At 42.9% G+C, this 22,961-nt stretch overlaps 1 protein-coding gene across 1 annotated transcript in view; it reads left to right on the forward strand.

Annotated features, from left to right (window-relative positions):
* The window catches only part of TRPM5 (transient receptor potential cation channel subfamily M member 5), a 561,392-nt gene that overhangs the window by 178,596 nt on the left and 359,835 nt on the right, over nt 1–22,961 (forward strand). The window contains exons 8-9 of the mRNA XM_085646171.1: nt 4,919–5,021; nt 15,847–15,965. Of these exons, the coding sequence (XP_085502297.1) occupies nt 4,919–5,021; nt 15,847–15,965 (222 nt within the window). The remainder of the gene's footprint in view (nt 1–4,918; nt 5,022–15,846; nt 15,966–22,961) is intronic.

Here is a 22,961-nt window from a genome sequence, read left to right on the forward strand (position 1 = left end):
ATTACCACTTAGTATACTATCATGTAGAAAGAATGACCGCCTAAGGTTCTACAGCACATTTTTTCAGCCCCATTACGAGCAAGTTTTTTCAGCGAAAGATGAAAAAAAGAGGAAAATGACAACAAAAGCCATACCGGCATCAAAACTGAATATATATACTAGTGGAGGATCTATTCATCCTAGCCCCATTACAAAGTCTGGAAGACAGCACATCAGTTGGAGTAGAACTACAGGATCAACTACTATTGGCCAACTACTATTGGATGAATCATAGATAACAAATGTGAGTGCAGGACTAAGTGCAAAAAGAAACAGTTCACAGTATTGCCCTATACTTCACTGGGTAACAAAATAAACATTCTACCTTAAACTGGTGATAAGAGATCTGGAAACAATGAAACAGTGAAAAAAACCATAACATGTAGCAGTTTACCGGGTAAAGAATAAATTGCTTGAAAGATGACAACACCATAGACATAAAAACATCTGCCAAAGGAGGTAACATTATCCTTAAAAAGACAAAGTGAATTGCATATCAGAGGCAAGAAGGCAATTACTAGACAAAAAATATTATCAAAAAAGAACAGTAAATCCAGTGAAAGGAAAAATGGAGAACCATGAAACAAAACAGATGAAACGTTAAGACTGAGATCTAACAGACAATAAATAACACATATTCCTAAACGTAAAAAAAAGTCTTCTTGTGTTGACTATTTTCTAGCTCCATTAGACCTAAGCTCATGTTTGTGACACTCAGGGGATCTCTACAAACACTTACAAAACACTCCATTGAATCAAAATTACAAACTGATAACACTAGCCATAGTTCATGGTATGTCAGCATAGGGCATGAAATCAAAATAAATCATGGAAATATTTTTTGGGATAAGAAAATTATTCATTTCTGTCAATATAACAATAAGCTACTGGAATTAATAGAAATGTGTCGGTACAATAGCATCTGCTTATTCAACAGGCAAATATTTAGAAAAAAACATACAAGAGCACTGAGATTTTCATTTTCACCCAGCTACGCTAACCTAATGATGGGCGAGTGAGAAAAATAAATGGCATGCGCTGAAGAATATGAAAGCCGTCAACAAAGTGGTTATGTGGTTGCACTTCATTGGTTAACTTCCTGGTTGAAGTGGTGGCAGCCAATCAGATCTCATTTTGAGATCTCTGGGATCAGCGGACCCTCCATGTTCCATCTAGAAATATTTTTAGTTTAATAATTCCAAAACTACTCTCGGACCTACCCAGGCTCTGGGAAGCACCACTTCCCTGTGGCCATGATACATTTGTAGTGGGGGTGCCTCAGGTACCCCCCCGTGTCCTGGGGACCACAACCTCCCTACGGCCAAGTTCATTTAAAAAAATGGTAGGGGGCCACGTGGCTTCCCTCCTGGTTAGTACTTGGACCCGGGGCCTGCCACCTCCCGGGGGCAGGCCCTACAAGAATAAAGGAGGAGGGGCATGTGGTCACCCTCCTGGAGCCATAGATGGCCCTGGGGACCCCCCAATGACTGGCTCCTGTTATGTCCCAGGGTGCTCACCCCCAGGACACAGCTATTTGCTGTGGCTTGGGGGGCGATTTACCGCTCCCGCCAAGCCACAGCAAATGCTCTGCTTCCAGCAAGCTAAAGCATTGAACATGCTCTAGCTTGCTGGAAGCAAAGCAGAATTGTTTTCAGACAGAGGGAGCTGCATGTTCTGCAGCTCCCTATGTCTGAAAACAATGCCAGCTCCTGCATGAGGGGAAAGCTGGCAGGGACCGTGGGGGCCGTCAGGCTTCCCCCACGCCCCCTCCCATTCTAAAAAGGCCTGGCCCTGGAGGAATGGGTCCCCAGGCCCAAAATCAGCCCAGGTAAAGGGGACCACGTGGCCCCCTTCCCTGATAAAAACAATTTTTTTTAAAGGCCGACCTAGGAGATGTTGCCAGAGGCCCTGACCTCTTTCTCAACCACTCTGCAAACGTGCCTCCTGGCGCACAACTGGTTGGGGGATGAAGTCCCCTTGGCTGCTGAAGGTCCTCGGGGCCCAACAACCCCTCCTGTTACCTCTAGTAAGTCCCACACAGAGGAATTAGTGAGAGCTGGTCGGGAGCTACACCCCCTTTTTCCACCACTCTGCAAACGCGACTGCTAGTTAAAAAAACATAGAAATTCACTTAAAAAAACAAAGGTTACAGGGACATTATAGTTAGGAAAGAGAACTATAAAACCTTAAAATTTCACTGAAAAAAACAAAGGTTACAGGGGCTCAGATTTCACTCGTACAAAACCAGTGAAATTCAGCAGTTATAGTTTCCTGTGCTAACTATAACTTATGCCCCCACAATGCCTTTCTTATGATCTCACATATTGCATCACTTGTGACATGGTCAGTGACATCACTAGTGACATCACTGATGACATCTCAAATGACATCTCTGATGACATCACTGATGATATCATCCACAGAACCACTCACACACCCACTCACACCCCATACTGCCTCTCGCACACTCACTCAGACACCCAGCCAACCAGTCACATACCCATTCACATAACCAATTAAAAGTACTCATACATCCACTTACTCATCCATAGAGCCACTCACACACCTGCTCACTCACTCAAACAGCCACTCACACAACCATTCACTCACCCATACAGATACTCATACAACCAGTCACTCACCCACACAGCCACTCACAGCCATACACTCACCCATACATCTACTCACACACAGAAGTATTCACTTCTACAGCCACTCACACACCCACTAACACACCCATACATCAACTCAACACAGTCACCCACTTACCCATACAAGCACGAACTCAGACAAACAATTATTATCCATTCACACATCCATGCAGGCCCTTCCATATCTGATCACTCACCCATACCGTCATTCACACATACACTCACTCTCCTATTCACACACTAACTCACTTAACCTCCCACTCACTCAAACAGCCACTCACTCACCCATACAGCCACATACACATCCAGTCACTCACCCATACAGCTGCATACACACCCAGGCACTCGCTCACACAGCCACACACTCACATATACAGCCACTGACACACCCACTCACTCTGCAACCTAATCACTCACACACCCACGCACACATCCACACAGCTACTCATATACCTACCTATACACCCATACAGCCACTCACATGCCCGAACAGCCACCCACAAAACCACTCATTGACATACTCACTCATACAGCCACTCAGATACTCACTCACACACCCATGCAACCACTGACATAACCTCTCACACACCTACAGACCTAGTCAGAAATCCACTCACTGACCCATACAGTCACTCATGCATGCACCCACTCACCCATACAGGCACTCATACACCCACTCACACACTGATACAAACAGACACCCACTCAGATCACACATGTTAAAAATAGTATCACTCATAAGTATTACAACTAGTATACTAATCTAACTTTTGTAGTAGGTTAGTATATATGTTTAGCACCCATAAACTCTTAAAAACACTTAAACTCACTTGATATCATCAGTGATGTCATCAGTGATGTCATTTGAGATGTCATCAGTGATATATTCAGTGATGTCACTGATCATGTCATGAGTGATGTAATATGTGAGGTCATAAGCAGGGCATTGAGGCGGTGTAAGTTATAGTTAGCTCATGAACGATGTGCTTTTGTACAAGTAAAATCTGAACCTAACGATAACATCCCTGTAATCTTTGGGTTATTCAGTGAATATATATATATATATACACACAAATATATGTCCGAATTAAAAAATTAGAAGACAAAAAATAAGCAAGAAGTATATTAACAGATGTGCTACCCTCTACAGTACTGAGATGCACCAATTCAACTATGCTATTCACATCCCACAATTTATGGCTTGGGGGTCATTTATAGTTTGGAAGAAAAAGGGAATCCCGCCAAACATCCAGTCAGTTCTGACACCTCATTTAAAGTTGAGGAAACCAATGTGTTTTCAAAAGATGGAGCATCAGCTGGCTTTACTATCATAAACTCTTGACCTGGTAGCCTATCTGCCCCTGGGCAATAAGGTAATAGTGCGGGTGGTGTGACCATTCCAGGATTTCCTGGTCTGACGTACAGATCCAGGTAGGGAACTCAAGTAATATCCTCACAATGCTAGAGAAAACTCCCTGAGTGTCAGGGACAATTATTTTTTATGTATCATTATTAAGCACCCACTTTTGGGATTATTATGGTAAAACAAACAGTTTTCCAGGGTGAGCGAAGCAAACATGGCATCTGCTCGGTAAAGTTCTCTGTCTTAAGTGCAACTGCTTCACCACCAGCTGTATTGAAGGCTTCAGGTATCTCAGCTCGGGAGGTAGAGTTCTCTAAATCGGGAGGTCAGTCCACCGTCCAACAAGCGCAGGCAATAGACTCCTCTGATCTGGCTGGCTTAAAAGAGTCCTCAGACTTAGCATTCCTGTTCTACTAGGTCATTTCAGTCATAAGGCCGACGAGGGGAGAGTCACCATCAAATGTGAAGTACTTAAGAAAGCTTATAAAAAAGTCGATTTGAAAGCAGAAGTTCGTGGATACAAATCTAAAGGCAGTGCAGCAGTATTTTACCTAGAAATAAACTTCTCATACAATATTGGAATTCCCCATTAATGCAACTTAGTTCCATCCATCAAATATTTCTAGCACTCCTAACATGAAACCCCTGCCAAAGTCCTGTAACAAAAACTATAAGAAACACACTTGAGCACTCCTTCCTTTTCTGAAATATATGTTGATGCATATTGTTATTCCATTTTATAAAAATGTTATTATTTATCCAAAATTTGGAGATATAAATAAAAACGTATTTTGGAGATATTGATCATATTTTGGAGATATTAATAAAAACGTACAATATAATCAATTGCATGTTTGTTTTCTAGATACATAGCATAATTTCCCAACAGCACTTGCTAACGTTACATGATTTTGAGCAAGAAAGTTCGGAGGAATTGAGCACAGTTATTCTGAAAGCACTTGTCAAAGGTAGGACATAGCTTAGTTTATAAAAATGAATATATTCACTTTTAATGTCAAAATCCTAATTAAGGCTTAAAAGTGTTACACACTGTTTGAAGAATAATATTATTCTCTAGGAGCTGTAGTGGAAAGAATGGCATATGTGTTTATTTGTACATCAACCTCAGAATCATTTTTTATAGGAACATGTTGGGAGAGTAAATGTTGATAATATGCCTATTATTTCACGTACTATTTTATCATGTTATATTTTCTATCTGGAAAGTGGAGAAGAGACCCTGAATGGTAATGTTTAGGAGTAGAAGAGTGACGATTGTGTGTTAGGTTAAGAATGAGATAAATAAGCCTGGGCGAAGCACTACGCTACGCTCGCGTAGTTTGCGAAGTTCGCGCTACTTCGCACTACACGAACTGCACGTAGCACAGTGCGAACACGCGTAGCGTAGTGTTGCGTAGTGCTGCGGTCATTTTTTGCTTGCTCGCGGTCCTCAACGTCAAGTTGGCGACCGCGAGCAAGCAAAATGACATCCCGGCGAGACTTTTTCCTTGTTCGCGATTAGCAACATCAAGTTGGAGATCGCGAGCATGGAAAATAAACCTCCCGGCGAGATTCCCAACGCGAGGAGGTCAGGTTTCTCATTGCGAGGGGTCGGGTATGCTTGTGACCGCCCGCGATGAGAAACTACCAGTTCGCGTTGAGAAAGCTGCCGCTCGAGTAAAAATCTACTCGAGCAGCAGAAAACTACAGCTCCCACTGTGCAAGATGCCATTTTCAATGATTGCACAGTGCCGGTTGCTTGTCCGCACTGTGCAATCATTGAAAACAACATCTTGCACAGTGCAAACATGTTACTACGCAGTTCGCGAAGTGCTACGCGTAGCTCGCGTAGTGCGAACTTCACTTTGCGTAGCTTCGCGAAGTGCCACTTCGCGAACTACGCCCACCCTTAGAGATAAAACCCGAGGATTCACCTATTGCCGACATGGGCTGCATGAGATAAAGAAAACAACTGGTTGAAAAGGGATTAAGCCTTTGTGCCCCACCGAGCTCCCACACCACGCCTCCTAGCCTCTTTGCCTCTTGCCTTCTTCTGAAAGAGGTGAGGGTGCAGTATGTGTAAGGGGGGTGGGGTATGGGGGGTACAACGTGCTGATTTGACTTCATTCCACATTGCCTGACCATAGGTGGCTGCTGACGATGAAGCTCCTCAAAGGAGAAATAGGTTTCCTAGTGACAAAGGATGATCCATGGGGAAGATGGAGAACCAATATGGCTTAACGTGTGGGTCCCTGCCAAGGGGATGAGGAACCCTAGATGTAAATCAGGGGGGGTCTCTAATAGAGCAGATGCGGGCAGGGCTGGAATTCAGGAATGAAAAGTGTTACAGTGAGTGATAGTAGAGTTGTGCTGACAGGAAGTGGCTTAAGCTTGGCTGCTGTGCTGCTTTACGTAAGAAGGGGAGAACAGGAAAAGTGCCATATCTACTAAAATATGACACTCTCTTGTTCTCTCCATTACGCTGGCGCACAACTAGGCTGCCTAGTGGCATGCACACAACTGTACAATGATGTGTACAGGATGTCTAGTATAAGTTAACATTTTGGAGGTATGCTGCACAGTGCAGAACACATGCAAAGTTTGAAAAGTTTGGAGAAATAAAAGCATTTCCATAGGTGGCTGCGTGGAATGTCCCCCTTGACGCAAAGTAATACAAAGAAGTACATAGCAGTTGCTAGACTTAGCATCCTCGGCGTGATTCTCACCTAAAAGTTTGCCTTCAATCCTCCTGTTTTGCTGACTTTAGGACTCTGCGCACTTTACCACTGCTAACCAGTGCTAAAGTGCTTGTGCTCTCTCCTTTAAACGTGGTAGGATTGGCTTACACCCAATTCGCATATTTTTTAATTACTTGTAAGTCCCCAGTAAAGGGGCACTACACTTACCCAGGGCCTGTAAACTAAATGCTACTAATGGGTCTGCGGTATCATACAACACTGTCTCACAGGGTAACATTAACACAATTAATTATGAACAACTTACTTATAATGAAAAAAGACACTGGAAATTGGTATTTTCAAAATATTTAACAACAGCTTGAATGCAGCATCAGAACTAATTCAGGACTGTATATTATGTGCATGGTGAACATAAGTTAAGTTAAGTTAAGTTAAGTTAAGTTAAGTTAAGTTAAGTTTATTATGCATAGTTAATTAAAACCAGTGCAAACATTTTACAAAACACATTTTTTTTTTTTTAAATAGCATAAAATTTGGTCATTATAATCTTCCAGATAAAGCACAGGGTAATTGTCCAGCAACATTTTTTCCCTGATGCAGGGCAGCATGTTCCTTGACGTTCTTATGACCTCCTACTTGTTCTCTGTGTAGTTGGTCTCTGGTTATAGTAAATTTGACAGTCTGTGCTCGGTCATTGCAAGGAACTTAACAAATCTGCAGTTCAGTTTCGTATTTGCAGGGTTCATACAGGCAAGGACTGCTTGCCTTCTAGTGCTAGTCCCTAACTGCTTGAACTGGTCCTTTAGGAGGTGTTGACGAGCTGGCCGAAGCTCTTCACAGAGGCAAGTCAGGTGGAGGATATCGCCCTTTTCTTGATTGCAGAGCGGACAGGCTTCTTGGCCCTTGCTCCTGAGCCATGGTGGAAGATGCTCTCTACTCGGCAAAACCCCTAATCTCATTTTCAGGAACCGCAGTTTTGTGGCCTTGGGATAGCCCTGACTAAAGTATGGTTGTGGTGTCAGGGTTTTATATGAGTTTAGGGTCATCCATGCGTGGCTTCTTTTTGTAAATGCAGCCTTATCCTCTAGTAAGGAGAGAGACTTTACGTTTTTCCAGACCAATTTTTTAAAAGTGTTGTGCCCAAGTTGCATATCCCAGATCGTAGTTTGTTTGGTGACCCCCAGGGCTGCCTTCAAGTAAGATCTTGCTTGAGATTCATCCCTGCTTTGGATGTCTTGCCATAGCAGCGAATTTAAGGTATTAGCCATGGCCAAGCGAAGTTTGTGGCAGCAGATGATGTAGGCTCCCTGTCTGGCAAGGTCTTGTTTTAGCAAACCAAACTCTATTCTTATTTGGGCTGGCGAGGTGTAGTGCGGGAGTGAGAACATTATTCTATAGGCTTTTGTTTGAATTATGTCCAAGTTCTTAGAATCTCTGCCTCGTAGTGCCTCACTGCCATAGCAAATGGAAGGAACTAATTTAGCCTGGATGACCTTCAAGTAAGGAGTCAAAATTGGCCCCATCAGATGATTGGCTACATTTTTTAATGAAATGGCTATGCAGATCCCTCTCCTTTTTATTTCTTGTTTATGCAGTACAAATGTGCCATCTTTGTCAAAGATGACTCCAAGATATTTATACTCAGACACATGCTCTATTTTTTGGTCGCCTAGTGCCCATGGCTTCTGGTATTTATTCTTGATGTTGATTGACATGGTTCGGGTCTTACTCAAGTTTATTTTTAGATTGTTATCCGTTGCATAACTATGCATTTGAATCAGAAGCTGCTGAAGGCCTATATGAGTGTGACTGAGTAATACGACGTCATCCGCGTACAAAAGGTTGCTCAGAGCTTTTCCTCCCAGCCTCGGGGAGTGGGAGTTGCATGTATTGAGTAGACTTGGGAGGTCAGCCATATACAGGTTGAACAATATTGGGGCAAGCACACACCCTTGTTTGAGGCCTTTTGTGGTGCGAACCTTAGATGACAGGTGTGTGCCGCCTCCTAGCTTCACTTGTACCCAGGTGTCAGAGTGGAGGAGCTTCAGCATGTTGAGTGTCGGCTGTGGTATGCCCCATTGCTCCAATTTCCCCCAAAGTCTGCCTCTCTCGATGTTATCAAATGCTGCACTGAAGTCGATGTAGCACAGGTGTAGCGGAAGTTTTTTGATTTTTGCAGCATCTATAATCAGGGAGATAGCCAGAATGTTAGTTGATGTTCCTGTTTTTTTCCTAAAACCAGTCTGATTCAGTGGAATGATCTGGTTAGCTTCCGCCCATTGCACAATCTCTTCTAGGATTATTCCCGCAAAGTATTTTGCCTCATTATCAAGGAGGGCTACTAGGCGATAGTTGTTGGGGTCCGTTTTATTGCCTTTTTTGTATATGGGGACGATTGTCGACCCTCTCCAGGATTCTGGGATTCTATTTAGTAGTCTGGCTTCCGAGAATATTGGTTGCAGAATGGTTGCCCATTCTGTGTTTTTTTCCTTGAATAGGGCTGGCGGGATGCCGTTGGGTCCTGGTGCGCCTTCTTTCCTGCCCTTACAAATCAGCTTTTTTATTGCAGCTATTTGCTGAGCGGCTGAGAGCTCCAAGTAGTTTTTGATTTGGCCTTGCTCTCTCTTGATCGGAGGGCCCAGCGTTAGTGTAGTGGAGTCTGCCTCGGTGTTGTTAACATTTTGTGCTCCTGTATATTCCAGTTGGTCGTTAAAGTGGCTGTAAAGGTAGTTGATCCATGTCTCTTCCATGATATGCGATCCTAGATCTTTATGTTGTGGGCGCAAGATCCTGTTCATTGATTGCCAGAAGCGGGCGCTATTGCTGCTTTTAGTATCAAATAGTAATTTTGCCCATGTCTCGTTTTCAGCGTCTTTTTTTATGGTCCATTTTATGCGCTTGAGCTCAGCCCTTTATTTTCTCAGCTCTATTCGAAGATGTGCATTGTTGGGAGTTGATCTTAGATTCCGTAGGGTCAAGATGACTTTTCTTTTGTGTGACCTTACTTGAGCTCTCGGACCTATTTTTAAATTACTTTTGCTATCTTCTTTAAGGAAGTTACTTTTTGAGGTGTTCTTAGTTGCCAGTTCTTTTAGCAGAAATCCTGTGTATTGCTCCCAGTGGGAGATGTGCCCAGCTGCATCTGATTTATATGTGTTGTACATAAGGAGTGCAGTTTCCGCCAAGATGGTTAAGTTAGTTGGCATCCATTTGATCCTTTTCAGATTGATCGAATAGATTTCCCCTAGCATATTGTCAGGCTTAATTGCAGTATCCATCTTAGATGTCAGATGGCATTCCTGGGGACGGTGGTCACTTTCACCCTTGTCCCCCATTCTGAACCCCCGGATATATGGAAATAATGCCAAACTGGCAAAGGTGTGTAATCCAGGATGGAGCTGGAGGTTTGTGAGTAGAAAGTTTCTACTGGGGGAGAATCAGTCGGAAATCTTCCATTTAAGGCCCGAAGATTTTGATGTTCTAGATCTTTAAGTACGGCGTTATTTTGATTTTTTCTCCTACTTTGCGAGGAGCTTTGTGGTGGAATGGTATAGATTTTGTTGAGGGCTAAAGCCTCTTCTTCTGCTGATGAACCAAGTAAGTTTTGGTTGAAGTCCCCTGACAAGAGGAAGAGAGGCTTATCCATCTGAGTTGCATACTCCATCAGTTGGTTACAGATTATGTTAGAGTCTTTGGCTCTGTGTTTGGGGTGGACGTATGCGTTGACAAGGCATATCTCCTCTTCTTTATTGGCTAACTGTATTTTTATCTTCACAGTTAGCGTAGTGGATGTGGATGAGTCCATAAGCACTGCCGAAGGTATTGTTGTAGTGGATATGTATGTAGCCAAGCCTCCAGATTGATGACCGAATCTGTTAGTTCTGATCGCTGCTGTAGAATAACAGGTATAGCCCATGATATGTTGTGTGGTTGTGAGCCAGGTTTCTTGCAGCATTATTATGTCAAATGAAGAGATGTATTTGCGAAAATCCAGGTCGTCCATTTTTGAGTTTAGGCCATTTATGTTCCAAGAACATATGCCTATGGTTGGTAACCTTCCCTTTTTCTCGTTGCTGGTTTGTTGATAGCGTCAGATCTCTTCGGAACAAGTGAAGATCGTGCGAGATAGTATTTCTCTTGTTAGTGCTTGATTCGAATACGATACTCCCCTTGCACAAGCTACTGTACGTCCCCGTGGGCTATATGTATGTTTTTTTGGCGGACTTCCTCGCGGGGGCTTAGTGACAGTAAGAGTCCGAGGCTGGTAATCCTTTGATGCTGTGCCCCGCCAGCTCATTCTGAGAGCCGGCTCGGATCCGGCTGTCTCCTTCGGCCTGTCATTTAATTGTTGCCAGGGGCTAACCACTCTTGTTTTGGGCGAGCTTCCCAAAGCGCCTCTGAGGACGCTGTGGGTATTTGCCTGATGTGGCTCTGGTTCCGGTCTTATCCTCCTCTGAAGTGGTGAGGGGTACGCTGGTCTTTGTAAAGGGACTAGCTTGATGCCCCAAATCTTAAATTGCTCTGCTTCTGCTGCAATTGAATCAGCGACTTTGCTTGAGCACCAGGTAGTCTTGGTCGCCTCTGGAGAATTTGAGTTTGTGGCGGGTAAAAATTCAACCGAGATCAAGTCCTTAGTGCTTATGCCCCCCAGATTGGGGATGCATTCCATGAGTTTGAGGATATTGCCGCGATTTAGTGTGTCATGCTGCCCTTGTGACTTATATTCTGGGTAGAAAACCAAGGTCTCTGTTGATTGTTTTTTGTTTAATTCCTCCAGGCAAGCTGGTAAACCATGGCCTAGAAGCTCTTTGTGAGATGCCAGGTTAGTGCCTTTGCCTGGGATATTGGCCATGAGTGATATTACTTTGGTTGGAGTTGTTTGATTTGGTATTATTCCTGTTGCAGATATCCAGGTTGTTTGTGAGAGCTCTGGTTGAATTGAAGCGAAGGTGAACATAGAGTGCCTGTGAAGGAACAGTGAACGGTGCAGGTGAAACACATGGATATAAATGAGACTACATTACTCCAATACCTGTCCCGTTAGATACCTTGGGATTCACTTCTCACTAAATTTCACAGACCACCACCCTTAACAAGGTGTGTGGGTTACTACTCCAATGGCATTCTTTGCCTCCTACATTTATAGAACATATAGCAGTAGTTAAGATGGCTATTCTTCCACTATTTGTATTTATTTTTTCAAATATCTTGATCAAAATTCACCAATATTGCTTTAATGCAATTGACCAAATGCTACACCATTTTTGATGGCAGGGGAAGAAGGCTCGCACTAATTTGCTGATACCACAGTAAAATGCATATTCGCGGGAAAAACATGCGCGCTAAAGAATGCGTGGCAAAGGCATGCAAAGTAATTGCCTGCGTTGTACCATCGTACAACCATCAAACAGCCTTCCTTGATTGGCTTGTCTGTGCTGCAACAATGAACAATCATTCGGGTTGTTTTTATCTTCAGCAGATGTTGTGAGAGGCAGACATCCGGCTTTCTATAATTTTTTAGAAGTACTAAAACTGCCTAAACGTACTGGATACAAGATACCTCACATATTGACTTTTAGTTACGCGAAACTAAAAGATGAATTCCAAATTTCCCGGTTTCATCCCCGCATCTACATAAGAGTGCTCTCGGTTAGGAATACAATTAGAAACCGTAGCTACTAGGGAATGGGAAAGGGCAGTTTTCACAGGCTATGTGATTTTTTGCTGACTGGCAGTGAAGTCTTGGGAACAACTGACAGCCAATAATTTCGCCACCTCCCCCCTCCCCCCAACCCCTGAATTGGCATTCTCCTATTTGCACATTACTAATTTTCTTAAGTAGCAATCAACAAGCATTTAATACATTTACCATGGATATATTAGCAAAGCTTACCTCGTGACTTATCTCATAGGAATAGGCAATTGGCATCGTCTATTACATCAGCCATTACATTAGGCAGTGGTTTCCTCATTTTTTAATTAAAGTTAGGGCCTCCACAGAACGCGTGTCTGACCCACGCTCATGGGCCTTAAAAGCCATTCGTTGAGCAAATTACAAAGCGATGGCTTTTTTGCTGCAGATAAATGCTGCAATATAGTCCTATCGAATACGAGAAAATGCATTCCACCAACCAGTAGCATGTTTTAGATGTGGTCATGTTAAGGGCGACTGGTCACATATTTATTTTACATGCCCAGCTCTTCACCGCTTTTAGTAAAAGATATTTCAGTTTATGAACGATAAGTTGCAGGTACACATCAGTCCGGACTCCCTTCGGGGCCATATTTGGCATTTGTGTTACACATAGGCTAATTAGTCTACGACAGCAACAATTTCATTTTATTGCCACGCTGATTGCCAAAATCTCTAATTTTGAAAAAATCGAGATTCTCTGAGGTCCCTATCTGTAGCCTATGAAGCGGGTTAAACAATTTGAAGAGCAGCAAGCACAAAGAAGAGGTGCTGTTAAAAAATTAAGGGCGATAAGGCGCAACATGCTGGATTGAGCCACAACAACATGCATTTAACTGTTATCTTAGATGCGCAGGTGTATAAATCCTGCGTGTAATTTTTGGATGATTAACCTTTAATGAGAGGTATTTATTTTCTTTTTGTGTATTTATGCTGAATATATGTAAAACTTTTTGTGTGCATATATTTATGAATTCCTGAATCATAATGGATATTTGTAATCAACTTTTCTACCTGAGTAATAATAAAAAAAAATTATTAAACATGACTGGAATTACAGCTGGGTCTCACAGTAGTGAAACATGAATGTAGGTCTTTTTCACTATCAGAACATGTGAAACTTAAAAGGACATGTCCTACCTTTTAGTCACACATCACTATGGGCTATCTAGGGCATGCCTTAGTGGTGATGTATTTGTAATAAATGTGGAGTTTATGTCTTGGCAAGGGGTTTTAAATGCAACATCGACATGGCAGGTTAAACCGCCCTCACTGGCTTTGGAGTGGCAGGCCTGAGACATGTTTAAAGGGCTACTCGTGTGGGTGGCACAATCAGTGATGCAGGCCCACTAGTAGCATTTAATTTACAGTCCCTGGGCACAGGTAGTGCACTCTACCAGGGACACATTGATAAATCAATCATACTAATTGTGGATAAGTCAATGAAACCATGTTTAGGGTAGAAGCACATGCACTTTAGCCATGGTTGGCAGTGGTAAATTGTTCAGCGTCCTAAGGCCAACAAAAAGAAAACAGCAAAAAGGTAAGCAGGCAAAATGTTTGAGAAAAGCCAAAGGCTGTCAGGTGTAATATGGATGTTTCCTTTCATTGCTGTTCACTTTCAGAGACTTTTCTAATGTTCAAATGGATCCTGACATATGCGTCAATAACATTCTCAGACAATTCTACTTCCATGATGTACTACGGAACTTATTTAATGCATGTGCTTCTATCTTATTTATACATTATCAAGAAGCTCAGAAGCATTTTGGCCCATATCATGTTAACGTTAATGTGTATATCACACAGTCTGCACTATGGTTAATTTAAGGGGCAGGTAAATTAATGGCTTTCAAAAAGCTGCGGTAGAGATCTCTGTAGTAGGTTTCTAAAATGCACAGTTAAGGAGCTCAGTTGTCAGCATCCTTCAGAGGCTCAAGTGATCCTGATACCATTGGATCTTTTGCAGCTCAGCATTCTAGAGTGTGGCCTAAAACATGGTTAGCAGGGTGAGGTTGCATCCTACAATAAACTTTAACATACTACCTGTTTGATGTCTACTGTTCATAAGTGCATTTATAGAATAATTATGTTGGACCATTTTAGCTGCAAATTGCAGCTTTTACTCACTTATGTGATTTGTGATATCAATATTTCACCGTAGCAAAAGCAGTGGAGCTTACAAAATTGTTTCTGGGCAAGCAAAAGGAATGCAGGAAGGAGGCAGTGTTCGCAGTTCTAGGATATCTCTATTTTACCCTTTTAGCTCAGTGTTCTTTCTCTCATCCAACAATTTCTGTCCTGTTGACACCTCTGAGGATTAGAATTTCTGTACAATGTGTATGAGTGTTTTTTGCTGCATGTGAAATGGCACATTGTGAAATCATATGATTGAAACTACATATAGCTGGAAACTTATCTTTCTTAAAACACCATACATATTTAATTTCAATGGAGGTTTAATTTCGACGGATTTAATAAATACATATATAAATCGTATAAAAATAAGAATATGTATCACTCCTTATTTAATCCCTCCGCACAAACTGTTTGGAGGGACCACTTCCCCTTTGAAATTAGTTACAACCTCAATTGAGGAGTCAGTAACCTATCATAAAACCTACTGGTTTAGTGACCGAAATTGAGTCACAACTCATTGATACATAACATTACGAATAGGAATTGGGAAGGAACGTCCTACACACACCCTTCCAAATTGCAATTCGCAATGCATTTCGAAACCCATTTTGCAATTCAGTAACCAGTTACCGAATCACAAAATGAGTGGAGTACATTCGTAAAAGCCATTTATCGTAACACCTGTCATTTAGTGGCTCACAGGCTTTGGGACCGTTATGTGGTTTTGTAAATTTGGCCCCAACCCCCTATATTTTTAACATATATTTTGTGCCACATGAAGGGTTACAATAATAATAAGAATAAAACAGAAGATGGGACTGACATTATATCCTGTAGTGGGGAAGAAATGTTTTTATGACGCAGTGGAATGAAAAAGCAAAAATATTTTGTGAACTGGCCCTGGATATGGCTGTTGATGGGAGCACATTTCTAATTCATATGAGGTTTTGTGTGCATACTTCTTCGATAACAAGAGAACATGGCGGGTATACTTTTGTATGTCTGAAAGAGAGATGTTTTAGCTGATGGGGCTCTTAGTTTAGCACATGGACTACACCGTTGGCACCTTCAATACACATACAACCGGTTAGCAAAATAAAAAGTGCATAAACTGAGCGTACTCGTGATTACATTTTCTACAACATACCTTTCTCCAAGATACTGGGATTATTGCCATTATTTTATAGTTTTCAATCATGTAATTTCACTTGATCAATACAATATTTGCTTATTAAATATATATTGGACATTTGTTTTCAATAGCTTGCAGGAGTCAAAGCCAAGAAGCTCAGGAATATCTTGATGAACTTAAACTTGCCGTGGCTTGGAACAGAGTGGACATTGCAAAAAGTGAAATTTTTAATGGAGATGTAGAGTGGAAAGTAAGTAAAATACATTTCTTTCTGCATACATCAATTTATTACAATCCTTGCCAAGTAGCAAAAAACAACGGGGGATATCAACAACAACCGGCGATAATTATCTCTAAGCGCACTTAGCGCTAGGATAATTATCGCCAGCTAGCGTGAATTTATATCGCTGAGATAGCGTGCTATTAGCAACGCTTATCTCAATAGCGATAAAAATCCTCACGCTAACAGGCTAACATGAGATTATCGCTGGAAACCCAGCGATAATCTCACGTTACCTTGTTGATAGGGACAGGCAAATTTAGCCATGAGATCCTCCTTCCATAGGATATCATGGCTAAATCAGAAAAATACCAGACGTAAAAAAGCAGCGTTAACCGCGGTTAGCGCTGCTTTTTTTGTCTCCAACATGGTTAGCGACATTCTTGATAATAGGAGAAATGTCGCTTAGCGACATTTCTCCTATTATTTTACTCTGGAACGCCCCCTTGCATCTCATTAGAAATGCAAGGGGAAGCGTAGAGTACAAGGGTGCTAACATGCAAATATGCATGTTAGCACCCTGTTGTTGATAGGGCGCTAGTTTTATCTCTCGTTTTTTGGCTTTTAAAGCCAAAAAAGCAGAGATAATGCCCTTGTTGATATGCCCCAACATTCTTTAAAGTATAGCCTTCAGTTACACTCTTATGGACATTAATATGATGTAAACGTCAAAACTTAAAAAAAAATAATTCTTTTTATTAAACAGTAGCTGGTCACAGCTTTGACATTAACATACTTGAATGATACCATTATGCCGACATGACAGTAAACATTTCCTGTAGCACCTTTACATTAAGACATGATGAGTTATTATAGTTACGGTGACGTTGGATCGTCTTGGGAAGGAAGGACAGGAGGCTCACATATATACCCACGATATGCATTCCATTTGTCCCAGATAGCAATACATTTTTTAGGGCAGCCTCGTGCAACGTAAACAGTTTTCTCCCTGGTCATGCACCAGTCCATATCCGCCTTCCAGGCTGTAATCTCCAGCGGTATTGCTGCCCCCCGTAGTCGTGCAATATTTCTTTTTGCTATCATTTGACCCAGGGTTGCCCATAGTTTATCTTTACTATTGAGATCTGTGGGTTCCCACACATTTAAGAGACACCTCTTTGTTTCAGGCATAATCACCGTTCCCAATACTTCGCTCATACAGTCATGCACCTTCTTCAAATATTTCTGGATATACCCACACTCCCATATAATGTGCATAAATGAGCCCTCTAGGCCGGACCGCCTCTTACATTGTCTGTCAATCGCCCTGCCCATCTGCGCCAATCGGGGTCCGGATACATATACTCTGTGTAAAAATTTTAGTTGGACAAGGCATAGTCTGGATGAAATCGCTGCTTCCCGTGGGGAGGCTACTGCCTCCTGCCACTCCTCTTCATCCTTGGCAGTTCAGGCTGGACTGTTCCATGAGGCACAGGGTCAAGACTGATTTGCAAATGGCCAGGTCTAAACTGGGATGGCATGGTGAGCAAAATAATGATGGATGTTTTGATTTGTTCTGCATTCCGTCCATCAATTGTGTGTCTTTTGACTCCTCTTCATCCAGCTCTAATCCATCCCTCTCCCATCGCTCCCGCAGTGTAACCAGGGGATCTGCGACGTTGTTGATGAGTTTTTTGTAGGTAAGGGAAATTACTTTATCCGGTAGGTAACTGTCTAGCAATCTGTCCTCTAAGGGAGAGGATTCTGGGGGAGAGGTACCTTCTGACAGATTTGATTGGAGGGAGTGTCGAACTTGCAAATATCTGAAATATTCAGTGTCTGCCAGTTGGTGTGTACGCTGGAGTGAAGCAAACGCTACCACTGTGCCTGCATCCCATAAGTCGCCGATCTGTGATATCCCTATGAGATCCAACTTGTCGAATCCCTTTGACCTCCCCAGGGTGCCCAGTTGTTCCAAGTCCCACAATGGGGTGGCTAGTGTAAGTTTGTATTCCCATCCTAAGCTACTGTTTACTGCGTGCCAGACTTGGACTGAGTGTTTTGTTGGTCCCGTTAGGAGGTATCTGCGAGGTTTAGAGTAGAGCGTTCTGTTAAAGTTCCCACCAGGGAGTATCTACCTATCCATTCTATACCCAGGGTCATCTCCGAAATGGTAAGGTCAGTGGTTTACAGCTGCTAAGTGGGTACCTCAGTAGTACTTTCTAATATCTGGTAGCCCGATACCTCCGTCATACCACCAAGTGTGAGTTTGTGTAAAGCAATGCGGGGTCTACCATCCCACAGCAGCTCCCCCTGAATGCTCTCTATTTCTTTAAAGTATTTAGCCGGAACCAGATCAGGGGTGTGTAAATGTCAAAATTTGATTTAAAGACTTGCTCTTTACGGACACCTCGTCTCCTACTCAGTTATAGGGGCATAAAGGCTGGCGAAATGTGTATCCACGGGCCACAAATGGGGATCTCAGATGTGCCCAAACTAGGCGGCAAGGGTCAATATGAATAAAATGAGCATTTACATGCACCATCTAGCTGCAGCTATTCAGCTTTATAGGCTGCAGTCATATCTCTTTGCAGGTGATATGCAGGTCTGTGTGTCTCTAGAAGCTATGGAGTTGGAAGGGTTTACTTACTACTCATCAAACATCATGATTGGATGCCTCAAAACAATTCAAGGTTGGATGCAAATGAGTTAAGTTACCCTGAGAAGCACTGGCAACGAAAGTATCAGGGCATCATTTAAGGTTGGTGGAGCAGAAGAAGCAAAGCAAGTTGTCTGCCCACCTGCCACACCAGCTGTTTCCCTGCCTCATTTAGAGGTGGGGTCACTGCCTGGTTTCTGAAGGCAGACACTCATCAGTCTGTACCCAACGTTAAGCCGGCGGTCCATGAGCTAGTGAGTGTGGGAAAGCCTTCTCTACTTAGGCCAAGCCTTCTGATGTTTATTATTTTGAGCCCAGGCATAGCAATCACAACAGAAATGGGCATCACATGTTGTGAGAAAACTCTAGTGAGTCAGGTCCCTTGTTATTTGTCCTAAGAAACAAACCCACCAGTTTTTTTTGTTTTGGGGGGGTGGGGGAGTGCTTCTGTGAAACAAAAAGGAAATGCAGAGTGGGCCACCTCGACTCTGGGACCAACCTGGAATTTCATTTTTTATGCAACTGCTCCTGCCGTGTTGGTGAAACCACTTTCTTCGTAAATGCTCTGGCCTGCGGAAGTGGTAGGCAAGACATGACAGGTGTGATGCTGCGGGGTGGCAGAGGCAGGGCCTTCATGCCCAGTTTGTGGGCCGGCCTGCAATATACTAAGTTGCCATCTTAGTGTATCGTCCTGGCACCCTGCTACAGTACCTTCCAAATGGGCTCCTAGAAATCATGCTTGACAATGATTTACTTAGTAAATATTAAACAAATGCATTTGTCAAAACAAAGCAAAAACCAAAGGAAATTATGGACGGAGTGTTGAACATTGCAAGCACTCACCCCCAGTCAACTGATCTGGGTTTAATCCATCACCGTTCTTTAGCCCACTCTGCCACCCCAGTTCAGACATGGCCATATGCAAATCAGTCTGACCCTGTGCCTCATGGGAACAGTCCAGCCCGAACTGCCAAGCCATGTCTTCCCTGGACCGGAAACAAGCTTCCTAGGACCGGTTTCTGGCATTTCAGCCGTCTTCAGCCAGGCTTGCTTGAATCCAGTGGCAAAGTGAGCAAGGGACTCATGTCTGAGCATACCCTGCCAACTTATGGCGAACAAAGCAAAAACCAAGACGTGAGTCCCTTGCTCACTTTGCCACTGGATTCAAGCAAGCCTGGCTGAAGACGGCTGAAATGCCAGAAACCGGTCCTAGGAAGCTTGTTTCCGGTCCAGGGAAGACATGGCTTGGCAGTTCGGGCTGGACTGTTCCCATGAGGCACAGGGTCAGACTGATTTGCATATGGCCATGTCTGAACTGGGGTGGCAGAGTGGGCTAAAGAACAGTGATGGATTAAACCCAGATCAGTTGACTGGGGGTGAGTGTTTGCAATGTTCAACACTCCGTCCATCATTTCCTTTGGTTTTTGCTTTGTCAAAACAAGACATTTATAATTATCCGACTCTGATATGAATTGCTGATCCCAAAAACTGACAATTTTTGGCAAGAGATCTGATGTTTTCTAAAATCAGTGATTACAAATCATATGGATGGGGCAGTAGCGGCGGGCAAGTTCACATAGTGGTAAGGCAGGGGGAGGTGGGGAGGTGGGTGGGAACGAGGAGGTGGGGAACAGGGACGGGGGGAGCTCCTCGCTTCTCCAGGCACAGGCTCCAGAGTGCACTGCGTCCAATCCTGATGCTGCTTCCATGCTGCTGAAAGCAGTGTCAGGATTAGGCTGAGCGCCAATGATTTGCTCTCTCACACAGACCTTGTGTCTGGTCTTTCCAACCCAACAATGCATCTGTGGTTGGAGAGAGGTTCACTGTGCATGTGGGTTTGGCCGGCCTGAGGCAGCTGGCCAAACCCACATGCGCAGTGAAGGCAGTGCCCAACAGTCCCCTCCAGCATGTCACCACCCTCGCCCCGACCCCAAGCCTCGGCTCCAAGAGAAAAATAAAACGATATTAAACAAGAGTTTATTATCGTTTTTTTTTTCATTGTTTCAGCTGCTGGCAGGTGGGCAACACTCCTCCACCATAGCGGAGTAGCCGCTGCTGTATATGGGAATTTCTAAGATAGCGATTAGATAGTATGCATTAGTACAACACAAGAGTACTAGGTTAATATTTAAAATATGTTATATAGATGAGTTTTAGGTCTGGAGAGCAGCTGCCTGCAGGACCTAATGTTAGCAGTACTTTAACATGTAGAAAGAAAACTGGGGACTTACATAACCACATATAGAGGTATTACCTTATTTCCATCTAGAGACAGGAAATGAAAGAGGCCCACATTTAGATACTTAGTCTGGCTCACTCAGCGCACATTCTTTAACAATGGTGGTTAGGCAATGGCTCAGTAATTAATATGATGAATTTACAGATGACAAAATATCATCCTCATTGGTTGGACAGAGATGAACATTGGAGGATACCCATTCAGAGTCCCAGTTATACGGCATGGGAGTGGCAGATCTACATTGCAAAACAGATTTATGCAACAATATTTTGTTACAGCAAATTGTTTCTCTGACAATTTAGATTTTATTTGCTAGGAACTCTTCAGTTTCCTATTAGAGCCAGAAGAGGCATCTCAGCTGTTTTCCTAAATTGGGTGATTGCAGCTCATAGAGACTGGAGAACATATCTGTATCATTTTGCAGCTATGTTGAGGGTAGTTAATTAACCGGATGTAGGGTAGAAGGCCCTACCTGTTATTAGTCATAACCCTTTTTATTGTGGGTCCCAATTCAAAGGTCAGTTTTCTGTGCCTATAGACCCAATAAAGTGACACTATAATACGTTTAATCCCTATAAATGACACAGCTTGTTAAAGTGTTTGTGCGTATAAACCAGATAAAGTGACAGTACGGTTCAGTTAGCATATAAAGTGCATAATGATGTAACAGTAATGCCTGGAGCCCCTGCATGATCTTTTCATTTATAGTTCTTATTTGTATTGGATTGGTTCCCAATATCATGTGGACATATTGATGTTCAGAAGAAATATCCCCTTTTTTTTATCTTGCAAACCCCCACAAAATCCCAATACCCTCTAACCTAGAATCCCCAGTGAGACCCCCCCCTGTAGAAAATGTGGGAGAATGGCCCACTTCTCCTCCCAACCCCCTACTAGTGTGCTGGGAGCCATAGTGTTGCACCCCTTGGTGCGCCTCCCTTCTGCCGGGCGTAAATGTTGCCTGGTGCCTGCCCCCCCCCGAAAGTAAAAAGGAAGGAACAAAGAATAAGAGAGAAAAAGAAGAAAGAGAAAAACATAATCACTTTGAAACTAGCTGAAGCAATTCTTGCGCCTTTGCTACATTGTCCTGTAGATGGAGTTTGCCATTTTCGAGAACCTTCAACTTTGATAACTGGACAATAGTTGCCTGCGCCCCCTGTGATTTGAACAAATCAATCATCCGGATAAACTATTTCTGCCTTTTAGCTGACATGTCTGAAAACATCTTGAATTGTGGAATTTCTTGTGTTGACAAATTTCTTTTTGCAATAGCCTCAGAGAGAATTTTTTCCTTAATACGAAAGTCAGCAAAATGTAATAGAATAGTACGAGGATATTCTGCATTGTTGGAGCGATGGAAAGGGTACCCCGTGAGCTCTTGTGATCGTAAGGTCTCATGATAGTTCTGGAATGGCTTTTTTTTAACAGAGATTTAACCCAGTCCCGGAACTGAGATCCCTCTACTGTTTCCGGGATCCCTAAAAGGCATTGATTTGACCGCCTATTATAGTTTTCCATGTCTTGCAGTTTTCATTCTAATGTCTCCATATTTTGTCTGATTTGTTCTAGTTCCTGCTCACAAATGATCGCCTTATCCTCTAGACTGGAGACTTGTTGCTCAGCTTCAGCTAGTCACTCTGGGACTTTTCTATTTGTGACAGTCTCATGTGCAACAAGGCAAGCTATTGTGATTGTGTCATTCGTAGTTTTTTAAACTCTGATAAAATCAGATCGAACATGGCCTTGATCAAGACATTAGGATCTTCTCCATCCCTAACCTCCAGGGAGAATTCCTCATTAGCTACTATGCGTTTCCTGCACCTCAGACTGTTACTTAACTTTCATAGTATGGTTCAGGGTATTCCAGAAGCCGAAATACCCAAGGGGTTCCCCCCAAGTTTTTGTCACTTGAAAACGCATTGAATGCATACTATCTAGCAGTAGATTCTCGGTTGGCATGCAGTGATAATCTTGTTTCGGCATGGACGCTGTTCAACTCTTGCAAAGAGTTGAAAGCCATAAAAGGATACTCAAAGGATACTTCTTTTATCCGTTTTTTAGCATTGACCACAAAATCATTGTAAAATGTCCCTGGCCTATGCCCTGGACAGACTATTATTAGATCCCT

This window comes from Triturus cristatus, chromosome 3_1, assembly GCF_964204655.1.
Source record: "Triturus cristatus chromosome 3_1, aTriCri1.1, whole genome shotgun sequence".
Classification (NCBI taxonomy): domain Eukaryota; kingdom Metazoa; phylum Chordata; class Amphibia; order Caudata; family Salamandridae; genus Triturus; species Triturus cristatus.